This window comes from Convolutriloba macropyga, chromosome 9 (genome assembly GCF_964194025.1).
Source record: "Convolutriloba macropyga chromosome 9, txConMacr16.3, whole genome shotgun sequence".
NCBI lineage: Eukaryota > Metazoa > Xenacoelomorpha > Acoela > Convolutidae > Convolutriloba > Convolutriloba macropyga.
This window is the reverse complement of record NC_134476.1, coordinates 42,028,853-42,044,238: the sequence shown is the minus strand read 5'-3', so window position 1 is coordinate 42,044,238 and position 15,386 is coordinate 42,028,853. Positions and strand designations below refer to the sequence as shown.

At 36.3% G+C, this 15,386-nt stretch overlaps 1 protein-coding gene across 3 annotated transcripts in view; it reads left to right on the top strand.

Annotated features, from left to right (window-relative positions):
- Positions 1-15,386, top strand: part of LOC142345791 (putative ATP-dependent RNA helicase DDX23) — a 160,511-nt gene that overhangs the window by 103,678 nt on the left and 41,447 nt on the right. For all 3 annotated transcript variants that reach the window (XM_075398148.1, XM_075398145.1, XM_075398146.1), the window contains exons 9-12: positions 711-894; positions 6,627-6,772; positions 11,363-11,540; positions 12,997-13,086. In XM_075398148.1, coding sequence (XP_075254263.1) covers positions 711-894; positions 6,627-6,772; positions 11,363-11,540; positions 12,997-13,086 — 598 coding nt within the window. The remainder of the gene's footprint in view (positions 1-710; positions 895-6,626; positions 6,773-11,362; positions 11,541-12,996; positions 13,087-15,386) is intronic.

Here is a 15,386-nt window from a genome sequence, read left to right as displayed (position 1 = left end):
GTCTGACCCATTTGACTTTTCATCCTCAAAAACGGGATAAACTGGTAGCGCCCGGGTGCTTCAAGCTCTCTTACAGCCTTTCAGCTGACTAGTCTCCGTTTATGCGATTCACAGAAACTTATGCTTATTGTGTGAAGGGTGGTTCTTGGAGTCTTAGAGGTTCCCATATCAGTCCCCCCTCACTTCATCCCCCATTCACCAACCCTGTATATCTTTCAGGCCGTAAGGGCCTGTGCAGCCAAAGACCCCCCCCCCACGCTGCGCTCACCTCGCGCCCCTTCAGTTAAGCTAAAGCTAGCCTCACTAAACCGTGGCTAGCTACTGGAAGCCAACCGCTCGCTGGTCGTTTGAGAGCAATTCGCCCGACGTTAGTCGGTTATATTAGTAGTTTATTAGCTCAATGCAATGTAAATAAACTAATCAGATTTACCCGTTGCTGACACTGTTTTTTTTCTATCAAAAACTTCAGTATCCAAAACAGACAGATTAACTTTTCCGTCGTTCAAAACTTTTTCCGTCGTTACTTAAGATGTTTCAAAACCGTAAGTTTTGTGATGCATTCATTGAAGAAGTATGAATTATTCCAGTTGAATTAAGAAACTTAGTTACAACTGACTGTGAAATGATTGAGGTTAGTTGTGAATCGAAATCAATTGTTTCTAATCTACGTACATGAGGTTAGTGTCAGCTTTTAGCGAAGTGTGTTGTAGATTTGATGACCGTCACTGGCGTGAGAAGACGTTGCCAGAGATGACAGACAGGGACTGGAGGATATTCAAAGAAGACTACAATATCTCATCCAAGGGAGGCAACATTCCCAGACCATTCCGCTCCTGGACTGAGACAGATCTGCCCTCATTCATCAACAACATACTCACAGAGATCAATTACTTGGTCAGAAGTCACTCAAGTCACTAATTATAACTACTCCTAACTATAACACTGCAATTGTAATCGGTTTACCTAAGCAGTTGATGACGATGTAGTTGATATAAAATCAGGGATGGAATCGGAATTTGAAGCTATTTGTATTTTTTCAATTTTTCAAGCGTTTGGTGAACTTTTTGTTGAAATTGGTTGTACTAGTGGCTTTGGCGAGCTTTTGATTTTAGTGGTATTAATTTCAGAGTTGTTTGTTGAGAGTTTTGCTGCTTCAATATGTAATGAGCTATTCTATTGGTTTTGCTACCAAGATGAGAATATAACTGTTAGGCAAAAGTTTTAATGAAACAGATGCAACAATTTGGTATTCTTCCATATTTTTTTGATTTCGGAATTTTTTTATTGTTGTTTAGTATGTGTCTATCGGGTATTTTGGGTAATTGGTGGGGCATATATCAGTCGGACTCAACTTTAAGGAGTTCTTAGAACAATATTTGGGTCGCGGAGCATTCTAGTTTTTGTTGGGAATTTTGTTTAAAGAATTTTTTTTTTTCGTTTTTTTTTCATTCCTCTTCCCCTATCTCGGTTTTCACCATGTAGCGTTTGCCTTGTTTTTTCTACCAAATGCTGGTAGGTTATTTGTAATGGAGGGATCATTGTACTGCAGGGTCTGATTTGAATAGTTGTTTTGTAATCGAAAATTGCGACGAAATTGTCTAATGGCCGCCGTCAGCCTCTCAAAGGCTACTATTTAGGCGCTCTACTTTTTTACTATTCAAAGACAATACATGGCTGTCTTTTTTTAAAGATCTGTTCACGCATTTTCATGATTTTTGAAATTAAATTGTAGTGATGATTTTGGTCACGCCGAAACAGGAAGTGGAGCAAAAAAGCTAGTGGTTCTTTGGCGTGAAATTTGAAGTTGTGAGAAAATGGTGCTTGAACGAAATTTCGTTTTCTCGCTGGTGGTTTTTGTTCACATGCGGCATTTTGACTTCGATTTTTACTGTTTTGTCTGATTTTTGATTGGATTTCTTTTCTAAATTGATGTTCCATTCCATCCTGGGTCTACTTTTCTGTTTAGTCAATGAAAATTCTTAAAAATTTTAGGTCAGGACTTGTCTTGTTATGTTTTTTATTAGTCGCTTTACTTTTCCATCTCGTTTCACATAAGTCACGCTTTTCACGTTTGTCTCCTGACTAACCTCACTCACTATTTCAACTGAATGGATTTCAAATTCTTTCACGCATTGAACTACGCAATGTGGTGAATACAGTCAATAGCAAAAAGCAAAATCAAAAGAAATGGGATAAATTGATAAAGCGCGGTCTGCAAGTCTATTAGGTTATCAATGTTCATTAGGGGCATTGCTAGTTGGCGTTAGTTTTAAGCTTACTAGTTTTCAGTTTAGAAGCTGAACTTATAATAATAGTTTTAGTATCTAACTGAAACTGCACACAGACTTAGAACACTTTTTGAGACTTTGGAAAAATTCTGCCGATTTTTATCTCTACCTTTTCTGTTTCAATCCTGATGGGTATCAAGCGTTTCAACGGCGGCTCTTTTCCGGCAATCTGCCGGCTATGTTTAAAATTGTTATCAGAGTTCAATTTTCTCATAATTGATCCTTAGGTAATGTTTCAAAATAATTAGTACCATTACATAGAACTTGCACGTCGTTTCATGAAATTGTTGACTGGTTCCTGTGTTTTAATTGGAGAAGTGATATTAGTCGTTCTATATTAGTAAAAGAGCGAAAAGCGAAAAGTTTGAAAAGCCCACTGTCAATGGGCAGCTAATGGTTTTGAATTTTGTGCTGTGTGTTTTCACAGAAGAATAATGATTCTTGCTTCAGTTTTTACCCGTATATGCTGTTCTTTCACTTAATTTCCTCAACGACAAGTGCTATCAGCTTTACCTTAGAGCATAAACGCAAATACTTAACGGCTTCCAGTTTATAGCTGCTGGTTTTCATGTTTTGAACCAGTTTCACATGAATTTTTGATTTTGTGGCTGTAATTTTGTTTTTAATTGCACTCAAACGAAGATTGTAGCAATTATATTAATCCTGTGGTCTTTTTAATGCGATTTTTGGCTTGACAGATTTTTTTCTGACCCATTTGACTTTTCGTCCTCACAACCGTGATAATCAGGTAGCGCTCGGAAGGTATTGAGGGGCCAAGTAGCTCTCTTAGATCCTTACACTCTGCTAGTCTCTAAGTATGCGATTCACCGAAACTATTTTGAGAAAATTTCGGGATGTGAGGGGCGGTTCTTAGTCTTGAAAGTCCGAAAACGGTCTGAAGAACTGTGCAATTTGATGTTTCAGCTGACCTTACCTAATCAGAATCATCAGATAGAAAAGATAATTAGGAAAAAGTTAACTGTGTAGTTAATTAGGACAAAAGTTAACTATAATGTGTTTGAAAAAATGAAACAATTGTCAGTTTGGGATATGGGTTGGAGGGATCAGCTGATGGAATGCAGGTAGTTTAGATTTGGCGCGGGAGCAATTGATTACGTTCACACAAATCTTTGCCCGTATTTTTTGTTATTCTAGTTGTTTTGCTGCCTAGTCTAAATGATTGTCGGCTACCTAATGAAGCATAGTTGACCATTGTCAGATTTTTCGTTTGAATGTTTCGTGTTCAATTTGTTATTATTTATTTTCACAAAATAATTATTTTCTGAGGCTTTCCCGTCATGATTGTTTTTGATGTCCTTCTCAATTGTTCAAATAACGCACAAGTTTTTTCATATAGGTGCTTCAATTGATTGCGTGTTGTATATATGACTTTGGCACTATTTGTTACTCATAAAGTCGATGACTTTCTGAGTTTTGTCCATCTTTGCTGTTTTTGGATGTCCTGTTTTTTAGACCTGACAATTCTAATCGGCTTCCCACTGAGGCATTAATGAATTTATTTAGTTGTTACAATTGGTAGCTACGTGCTGTTGGAACCTTGACTTTAGTTGTTTTTATGAATTTGATTGAATTTTTGATGTTTAACTGTTTGCTTTTTAGTTTTTTTCCTTAGTTAAATGAACAGCTTTTTCGGCTTTATAGTGAGATATGCATAATTCCATTTGATTTATGTTTATTTTGATGTTTTTTTGATGTTTCTAACTGTTTGTTTTCTGGTTTTTTTCCCTTAGTTAAATGAAAATCTTTTCGGCTTTATAGTGAGATATGCATAATTCTATTTGATTTTTAGTTTATTGGGATGTTTTTTTCTTATTGACGCTGCTTTAATTTAATATTACCAATTTTTGAGTTTGCGCTCGTTTTTTTCCTTATTGACACTGCTTTAATTTAATATTACCAATTTTCTTTTTCAAATGACTGATCTCATTTGTTAATGCCTTCTGATTCGACAGATTTGAATGTGTTTAATTGTTTCTGTTGAGAACTAATAGCTTTAGTGACTTCGACACTACTTGTTCTCACAGAGAAACTACGAGTTGTTGTTGCTTTAATCGTTTTTGCCCATGTTTGTTGTTGCTTTTGTCTTTTCACTTAATCTGATTAATGTATGATTAATCGGTTCTAATTGACAATATGGCAGATTGTTTGACGTGGTTTAGGGTTTTTATATTGGTACGCGTTTCAATGGCTCTGACACCACAGTTTCAAGGGAAAAAGTAAATTTATATTTGTTTTTATTCTACCGCTTTTTTTCAGTGGTTTTCTTCAAAGCCTATGTATGCGTTATGAGAACGTTTATCGTGAACTATAAGTTAGATGTTGCTATCGGATTTCATGATTGTGATTATGTTGAATTTTGGATAGAATAGGATTGAATGTTCTTTTTTTGATTTTTTTGGCTGTATGCACACTTATGTGCTTTGAAAACAATCGAAACCAGAGATGTATTCTCCTGATGTGCTTCTGGTAGTACGGTCTATGTTTTCTTCGATGGTAATTCAGGAGATGAATTGTATAGGGGCACTGCCTTTTTAAAATTTGTTTAAATTTTCATGATTTTTGCAGGCAATCTTGTAGCGATTCTGGTCATGCCGAAGCCGGAAGTGAACTGGAAAATAGAGTGGTTTTGTGTCAAAGGTGTTTGTTATCGATAGTGGTTTCGTTTTTCGAGTCAAATTGAAGGCAGTGGTGATTTTGGTCTCGCCGAAACAGGAAGTGTGATAAAGCGATGGGTATCGCGATGTTTTTTTTCTAGCTTTAAAGCAGTGTGAGGAAAAGGTTTTGATGTTTGAACAATAATTTACTTTCTCGCTAGTGGTTTTTTCTAATGCGGCAGTGTGACATGTTTTTGAGTTTTCCGAACGGATTTATACAATCCATTCATGGTCCAATCTATGTCTAGTTATGTCTAAGTCATTAATAGCCGCCCTCAGCTTCTCAAGTCGGCTATTATACCGCTCCTATTTTTTATACTATGTCGAATAAAAATTTGTTTCGATTTACCTCATTTTGCCGCTTTTTCGACGTTTTGCGTGCATTTTTTTTACTGTTCCTAGCTAGTTTCATTTTTCGCTCATTCTGCTCAGTGTTTTTAAACAGCAGTTGCTCAGCTAGGCTATTAAAATGAAAAAAGTCTGTATTAAAAAAATGAAAGCAAATAGAAACGGTATAAACCCATAAAGCTCAATACATGCCCGATACTGGAACTTTGCTCGCATGAGTCTTAGTTACTATCTCTAATGCTTATTGTTATTGATACTAGCCCCTGTATCCTCTCAATAAGACACAGGAGTATTTTCACCGACAAAGTGACATCAAAATAGTTTCTTCAAAAATTATTTTTTTGTTCGAAAATCAGTTTTTCAATAATTTTTCTTTCGATCCCAATTGTGGTTATGGGAATCAACTGCGGCTATTTTCTGGCAACCTCCAGGGTATGTTTGAAAATTCTTTGAATTGTTTCAAGACTTGTCCTGCTATGTTTTTTCGTTAAACTTTTTTCGCTTTACTTAAGTCACCACTGTCACATTTGACTTCTGACATACCGCGCTCACAGTTTCAACTGACGGATTTCGAGAATTCAGTCAGCAAATTTACGCAAATACAGCAAGATAAAAATCGAAATCAAAAGTGGAATAAACCAATAAAGCCAGGAAGGACACTAAGACTTAATGTTTTAAGACATAGTGCATTAAGTAATCAAAGTACCTGAGAGTATTCTGTAGACTGGTATTAGTTTTAAGCTCATTGTCCTCCAATATAGATGCTGAATTCACCATAATTGTTGATTCAAATGAAACTGCGAACCAAACGAAACTGCGAACGATAAAATTAGGCTATCGTCAATTATACTCTGATTGTTTCAATCCCAAGGTCAGTCAGTGGGGTCATCGGCTGTTTTTTTGGCAATCTGTCGGTGATAGTTTTCAAGTCAATGAGAAGAGATGGTTGTTCAGAAAACTTGCTTTTACTCACCCATTGAGAGGTTTAATTACACCGCACAGCCAGACCTGAATGGACTCGGTCAAATTTGGCTGAGGGTGTAACTAAATTCCGTTTTGGTATGTTTATACGTGGGACATACAGGAAGTTTGCGGAATTGGTTAAAATTCAAAAGGCTAGCGATAATGAACGTAACCGAATTACGCGATGGCAAAATCAGGCTAAGTCATTTCAGGTCTGCCGCTTCGAGTAGAAAATGGATGATTGTAAAAAAAGTGAGAGAATTAGTCGTGAAGTTGACAATTTAAATGTAGTAGAACCATAGAGTGCTTTACTTTAAATTGTTATAATTGAAGTTGAGTGTTTTGGCTGCAGGAGCCTACGCCCATCCAGCGACAAGCTATTCCGATTGGACTGCAGAATAGAGATGTGATTGGAGTGGCCGAGACTGGCAGTGGGAAGACATGTGCATTCCTGGTGCCTCTCCTCGTATGGATATCAACACTTCCCAAGATACAACGGTTCATTTCCTATTATAACTGCGCGTAGCTATATTGCGTACTCACTGCCTTTTTATTACTACTCGACGAGTTGACCTGAGCAGAGAGAATACTGCGTTTTTGCTGGTCAGCCGTAATGTTTTTAGAGCGAATTTTTTGTTCACGTGCGGTAGGGCATCTCCGAGCAGTGTCACTATTTTTTAGCACCCAAAAACCTCATTAGGTGACTGCATTATTTTGAGATCTTTGGTAGGCGTGTTTTTAATAACTTCGACCCAAATTTTTTTGGCCCACATTTTTAGTTTTCTTTCTCCCAATAGTCTTTTTTTATTGTAACCGTGTTGGTTTTTTTATGCAAAATTTTAGCTTAACCGTTTTTGAGCTTCTGTTCCAAAATATTTTTTACTTCTTAAGTGCCTTTCACGCTTGATTTCTTCATTTTTTTAGTAATATAAGTTAATCTCATTCTTAAATAAAGATTGTTGCTAATATAAATTGTGAGCGGAAGAGAATCAAATCCGTTTTAGCTGAGTGGTTAAGATGTCGACTGCTATCCTGGAGTTCCGTTATGTTAACCAAGTTAATTGTCAATTAAATTTCGACTTTTTAATAGCCGCGAAGCGATAGCGGCTATTATTGGGTACATCGTGGTTTTTTTACAATTCAAATAATTTGAATTGTATTGGGGCGCTGTCTTTTTTTTAAGATCTGTTCACAAATTTTCATGATTTTTGAAGTCAAATTGGAGTAGTGATTTTGGTCACGCCGAAACAGGAAATGGAGCGAAAAGCGAGTGGTTTCGCGGCGCGAATTTTTTTCGCTCATATTTTAAAGTAGTGAAAAGTTGGTGTTTGAACAAAAATTCGGTTTCTCGGTAGTGGTTTTTTTTCACATGCGGCAATTTCACTCTGATTTTTACTGTTTTTTTTCAATTTTTTGGATCAGATTTTTTCTAAATGGTTTTCCCAATCCATTCACAGCTCATTCTAGGCCTAGTTTTTAGGCTAGTGGTTTTCTTTGTTCACATGCGGCATTTTGACAATGATTTTCTGTTTTTTTCTTATTTTTTTTGGTCTGATTTTTTAAAAATGGTTTTCTCAATTCACTCATAATCCATTCTAGGTCTAGTTTTTCTTTTTAGTCAATGAAAATTTTTTGAATTGTACGTCGGGACTTGTCCTGCTATGTTTTTTTAATTCGTCGTCTCCATCGATGATTCTTACGACCTGACTTCTTGGAATTGACTTTTTCACTAACTTCTATTGCTTTGCAGTTAAAATTTGTGTGCGTGACGTCATTTCTGCTTTTTGGCCAATTGCGTGACTTACCTCACTCAAAAAAATGACTTCTGAACTCACTTATGGAACTTTGAATTTTATGAACATTTTAGTTACAGATCAATAGTGTGCATCTAAGTAGTGCCAAACTTATACGCCCTAATTCTTGAGTATTAGTCTTGAGTTTTTGATTTCGAATATCAATTTTGAAAAAGCTCTCTGAGCACTTTTTCCATATAGACCGTATGTGTCATAAAATTGACAGTCCGAATCTATCCCTATTGGTCTATTAATGGACTGGTGGTCGATCTATCTCTTATTTCTTTGGTTGTTTCAGTTCATGGAAGGCCACAAGCGTCTATCGCGGCTATTTTCCGGCAATCTGCCGGTTATGTTTTTGAGGTCGCAAATACTTTATTGAAAAACAGTTTTGCTGAATTTCGTGTCAAATTCCCCTCAAGATGGGGATACGGTTCTTGATCTCGTTTGATGTGGACTTTTTTTTTTAACTTGACACCATTATTTTTTGGAATACGATTTTTTCTCAGTTTTGTTTGTTTTGCGTATAAAGGGTCATATGCTTTGTTGACTCTCAAAGTTGGTTGTTGCTTTAAAAACGTTGCTGGCCAGGTCATTAGTTTTTTTTTCCTTTCTTCGATTTTTAATTCAGAACTTGTCCTGTTGTTTTTTTTAATTCGTGAAAATAAAATTGCTGTGCTTTTAACCAGTAGTTTCTCAGCAGAGCAATCTAAGATGTCAATTTTCGAAAACCTTATCTAAAGTTGAAACCGGAAAAAAAACCGGCCAGTTTTAGATTTCCGGAATTTGAACTTTGTTCGAATTCATCTGACTCATCAGGTCTAATATTTGATGGCATTGTTTTGTATGCTTTTCCCTGTTTCATATCAGTAAGAAACAGTAGGATGTCTTTCTACGAAATCGAATTGAAATTGATCGCAATTTTTGTACAATCAATTTTGAATTTTCCTGTTCTTTCAGTCGGGATTATGGGAATCAATGGCGGCTGTCAGGTATGTTATCAATCGGATTTGAAATAAATGGTATGAATTCATATCAGAGTACCATTTTATTGTTTTGCACTTTTTAATGGCCGCTCTCAGCCTATGAGCGGCTATTATTTAGGAGCTCTCCTTTTTATATAATTCAAAGAATTTGAATTGCATTGTGGCGCTGTCTTTTTTTAAGATCTGTTCACACATTTTCATAATTTTTGAACGCAAATTGAGGTGATGAATTTGGTCACGCGGAAACAGGAAGTGGTGGGAAAAGCGAGTGGTTTCGCGTCGTGCAATTTTTTCGCTCTGATTTAAAAGCAGCGAGAAAGCGGCTTTCGAACAAAAAGGTATTTTCTCGCTTTTGGTGTTTTATTCATATGCGTCAATTTGCCTTTTTTTACTGTTTTTCAATTTTTTATCAGTTGGTTTTGTAATTGGTCTTTGCAATCTGTTCATAGTCCATTCTAGGTCCTGTTTTTTTGTTTAGTCAATTAAAATTCTTTGAATTGTTTCAGGACCTGTACTGCTATGTTATCTTATTCGTCGTCAAGATTTGTGTCAATGACGATTTCCGCAAATCTGCTTTGTTCGTTCATGCGATTTCATCTGAATTGAATGCGTGACGTCATTTTCAATCGTTGTTCAACCTTTTTTAAATTCCGTTTACCTTTCGATCACGTTTTTCGTTTTACATGAGATTACGACTTTCTCGATTGACTTCTGACTGTCTGTTTCAACTGAATTCTTTCGCGCATTGAATTACGCAATGTAAGTACGGTAAGAGCAAAATCAAAAGAAACGGGATAAACCGATGAAGCCCGGTCATTAAGTAGCATTGCACTAGGTTATCAAAGTTCATTAAAGCGATTGCTAGCTGACATTGGTATTAAGCTTAATAGCTTTCAGTTTAGAAGCTTAATCAAGTATATTTTTAGAATTTAGCTGAAACTGCCCACCGAATTAGAACTTTTTTAAAACGTAGACTTTTGTGTTTTTTCTTTTTCTGTTTCGATCCCGATTTGAGTCAACGGCGGCGATATTCTGGCAATTTTCTGGATACATTGTTCTTTAATTTTTGTGGCATTTCCTACTACGTCCTTAAAGTTTAACGCTCGGCCTTCGGAGGGCTATCCTGATGTTTTCAATAGCCGCGAAGCAATAGCGTCTATTATTGGAGACATCGTAGTTTTTTTAATTCGTCGTGTCCATCGATGATTCTTGTGACCTGAATTTTTGTAATTGACTTTCAATTTCGGTGATTTCTGCTGCTTTGCAGTTAAAATTTGTGTGCGTGACCGTCATTTGTTTTGCTTTTAAGTCAGTTGTGACCTAACCTCTCTAAAAAAATGACTTCTGAACTCGGTTTATGAACATTTACTAGCTAAAGGTCAATAGTGTGCATCTAAGTATTGCCAAACGTATATGCCCTAATTCTTAAGTATTAGAGTCTTGAGTTTTTGATTTCGAATAATAATTTTGAAAAAGCTCCATTAGGGTTTTTTCCTTATAGAGCGCATGTGTCTCAAAAATGACAGTCCGAATCTAACCAAAAAGTCTAGTGGTCTATTAAAGGACTGGTGGTTAATCTTGTTAATTGCTGTCGTAGAGAAACAATTATTGTAAACGTTGTGTGTCTTTTTTATGGAAAATTTTTGCTTGACCGTTTTGACTTTTCGAGTGACTTTTGCGCCCTTGACTTTTTGCGTTTCGCGTGATGTAAAATTTTTTCTCAATCACAATTTCAAGCAGCTGAACTTAATTGGTGGCAGTTTAATTTTAAAAGTGACGTGAAAAGTGCTCCGAAACTGGTGCCATTTTCCACTTCAAATTAAATCTTAATAGTGGTATATGTTATCCTCTAATGTGGTTATTTGAATCCCAGTATTGAACTTCTTAGTCCCATTTAGGCTACCCCTCCCCCCCCCCGACTGAAGCAGGCTGCAATTGATTAGAGCTCCCACTAGTCTTTCGAGAGCAATTCTTTCGATGTTTAGTCAGTTATGTTTTCTTTAGTTGTTTCAATTCATGGAAGCACACCACAAGCGTCTATCTCGGCTATTGTTTTTAAACTTTGGCACTATTCACATCATTTTGCGTCAAAAGAATTTGGAGCCGTTATTGTAAACGTGTTGGTCTTTTTCAATCAAATTTTTTGCTTGACCGTTTTGACAGTTGACTACTAAAAGTCAAATAAAAAGTGCGCCGCAATTGGTGTCATTTTTCACTTTAAATTTTGTTAGCGCTTATAGTTGTATATAATAGTTTCTAATGATGTCATTTGAAGCCCCCTGTGAACTTGTTAAGTAATTTTGTATTAGAGAGCAGGATGCAGAGAATGGTCCATACGCTATCATATTGGCACCGACACGTGAACTGGCTCAGCAGATAGAAGACGAGACCATCAAATTTGGAAAGTTCCTCGACATCAAGACGGTCGCTGTCATCGGAGGTCTCTCTAGGGAGGAGCAAGGCTTCAAGCTCCGGCTGGGCTGCGAGGTTAGATCTTATCATAAGAATAGTTGCTCTCGAACGAAGTTTGAATCAAGTATTAACTGCTCACGAATGAAAAGGAGTTATTGTAAACGTCTTTTTTGCTCTCGAATGAGAAGCAATTATTGTAAACGTGTGTGTCTTTTTTGCTCTCGAATGAGAAGCAATTATTGTAAACGATGTGTCTTTGTAAACGTGTGTGTTAATTTTTGCTTGACCTTTTCTTTGACTTTTCACGCATTTCTTGATTTTTGAGTGATTGCAATTGCTCTGACTCCGAAATAAAGTTTGCTGTTCAGACAAAACTCATTGATAGAGAGATTATGACAAGGACCTGATAGCCTAGTGGTTAAAGAAGGGGAATCAGGAGGGAGATGTTGTAACCCTACCTTTGTCTGAGGTGTTTGCATCGATAACGAAAAATTTACGCCCCGCCTGTCATTCGAAAGCAATTTTTCCGATGTTAGTCAGTTTATGTTTGCGAACATGTTGATCTTTTTATGCAAACAAAATTTTTGCTTGACCGTTTTGACTTTTTGAGTGACTTTTACGCCCTTGACTTTTTCGTTTTGCGTGATCTAAATTTCTCTCTTATTCAGAAGTATCAGCAACTGAACTCAAGTGTCGGCAGTTCACTACTGAAATTCAAATGAAAAGAGCCAAAATTGGAGTTTTTTTCACCCTAAATTTTATTAGTGGTTAATAGCCGCCCTCATCTTCTCAGCCGGCTATTATAGCGCTCCTATTTTTTTTACTTCGTCGAACAAAAAAAATTTCGCTTTACCTCGTTTTGCCGCTTTTTCAACATTTTGCGTCAAATCTTCTTGTCTTCTCTAGGCTAGTTTCTCTCCTCTCATTCTGCTAAAAGTGATTTTGAACATCAGTTGCTCAGCAAAGCAATTCAAAATGAACAGAGTCAGTATAAAAAATTGAAGTCAGAAGTAGAAACGGGATAAACCCATAAAGCCCAATTTTAGATGCCCGCTATTTGAACGTCGTTCCTATAAGTCTCAGTTACCATCTCTATTGCTTATTGGTATTGATAGTAGCCCCTGTAGCCTCTCTCTAAGAAACAGAAGTACGTTATGTTCAACTACGAAATGCCATCAAAATAAATCGGACTTAAAAAGTGTTTTTGTACAAAAATCTTTTTTTTTCAATATCTTCTATTCTTTCAATCCCAATCATGCTTATTGGAATCAACGGCGGCTATTTTCCGGCAATCTGCCGGGTATGTTTATATTACCCCCCCCCCCCCCCCCCGCGACGGAAATAGACTGCAGTAGATTTGAGTTCCCACCAGTCGTTCGAGAGCTATTTTTTCGCCGTGAGTCGGTTATGTTCACTACATATTATTAATTAAAATAGTAAAGTGTAACGAGCTAAGTGCATTAAGCTCCGAGTAATTTATTGTTTTTAAAAGTACTATGTATACATTAGGTATGTGTTGGGTGCTGTTTAGATTGTGATAGCGACTCCTGGTCGACTGATAGATGTGTTGGAGAACAGATACCTTGTGTTGCAGAATTGCACCTATGTTGTCATGGACGAGGTAACACCAAAAACTGCACCAGGGCGTTTACCTTGTATTTATAAAGAAAGAAAATAGATATTCTCAGTAGTTTTTTTATAGCTCTAAAGCTTTGAGCTGAGCGTAGCTATATTGCGGTGCTCTTGGTTTTTTATTACTCGAAGAGGAGTATTGGTATTCTACAGATTTACACAATCCAAAGAACTTGGATTGTATTAGTGCTCTCTTTTTTACGACCGGAAGGGGAGTATTCGTGGAGCGTCAATTTTATCGGTAATTTTGTTGGAGTATATTTAAAACAGGAAGTGAAATGCGTGAAAGCGAACTGTTTTGGTCTCCTTGGTGACGAAACCTGAAGAGTTGAGAGAAGAGTAAAGATTGGTTTTCTGTTAAGGTGGCTTTTTTAGAGTGAGCGTGAAAAGTAGGCAAAAATTTTTGCCAAGCGAGAGATTTTTTAAAATTTTCTTCGGCTTTTTGAAAGCAGTTTTTTCTTTTTAGCATTTCGCAAGTTGACGGCTTCAATTGGTTATACCTTTCAATCACGTTTTTTGTTGTAAATGAGGTAACGAATTTCTCGCTTGACTCCTGACTTATCTGACTCACTATTTCAACTGAATGGATTTTAATTTTTTTAACGCATTGAATTAAACAATGTAGTGAATGCGGTCAAGGTCGAAATAGCAAAATCAAAAGAAACCGGATTAACCGATAAAGCCCTGTCATTAACCATATTGTTTTGTTATCAAAGATCATTAAGAGTGATTGCTAGCTGGCGTTTGTATTTGTTTTAATAGTCTTCAGATTAGAATGATTTTTATCTTTGGAATGTAACTGAAACTGCACACCAAATTAAGCCTTTTAAGAATTAAATTATGTCATTTTTCCCGAAAATCATATTCTAAAAAAGAAGCCGTCGACTAAAGAAAATAACAATTACTCCTGTTCGAGTGGTAAAAATAGAAACAATACGTTTCATTGTCTTTGATAACAATAAAATTAAAAGCAGCAATACCTTGGATTGTATATTTTATTAAATTATATTAAATAATATGGTAAATTATATTGTATACTACCAACGTTTTCTTTTGTAAAAAGTAGTTTCGTCAGTGATTTTTTTGTCCAATGTAGTTGCTCTCATTTTTATTAACTTGTAAATGTAGGTTTGGAAACCTTATTCACCGATCGAAGCAAACATTACATTTGTCATTTGCCGTTTTTAGTGTTTTAGTAGTTTTTGTAATTTTTTAATAGCCGCTGTCAGCCTCTCAACGGCCATTATTTAGGCGCTCTCCTTTTAAAATTCGCGTTACTTTTTGGGCACGTTTTCCTTAAGTCACGATTTTCACCTTGACTTCCTTCACCCGCTGTTTCAACTGAATGGATTTTAAATTCTTTCATGCATTGAATTACGCAATGTGAATACGGTCAGTCAAAATAGCAAAATCAAAGAAACTGGATAAACTGATAAAGCCCGGTTATTAAGTCATTGTGCGTTAGGTTATCGAAGTTCACTTGAGCGGTTGCTAGCTGACATTAGTATTCAGCTTGATAACTTTCAATTTAAACGGAAGTATGGTTTTAGAATCTAACTGAAACTGCACATCGAACATGTAATTTTGTGTCTGTATATGATTAATAGCCGCCCTCATCTTCTCAGCCGGCTATTATTGCGCTCGTATTTTTTTTTTTACTTCGTCAAACTTTTTTTCGCTTTACCATTTTGCCGCTTTTTCGACATTTTGCGTGAAATCTTTTTGACTTCTCTAGGCTAGTTTCTCTCTTCTCTCATTCTGCTAAAAGTGAATTTGAACATCAGTTGCTAAGCAAAGCAATTCAAAATGAACAGAGTCGGTATAAAAAATTGAAGTCAAATTGAAACGGGATAAACCCATAAAGCCCAATTTTAGATGCCCGCTATTTGAACGTCGTTCCTATAAGTCTTAGTTACCACCTCTAATGCTTATTGGTGTTGATAGTAGCCCCTGTAGCCTCTCTCTAAGAAACAGAAGTATGTTCAACTACGAAATGCCATCAAAATAAATCGGACTTAAAAAATATTTTTGTACAAAAATCTTTTTTTTTTCAATATATTCTATTCGTTCAATCCCAATCATGCTTATTGGAATCAACGGCGGCTATTTTCCGGCAATCTGCCGGGTATGTTTCAAAGTTTTTCCTTGACAGTTTTGTTCTGGAACGTTCTTTGGATTTGACTTCTTGAATGACCTTTTCACACTTATTGATTTTTGCCTGAACTAATGCTCTGATTCAGAAATTAAATCAGTTGCTAAAAATAATTGGCATTCTATTGTCAGCTATTT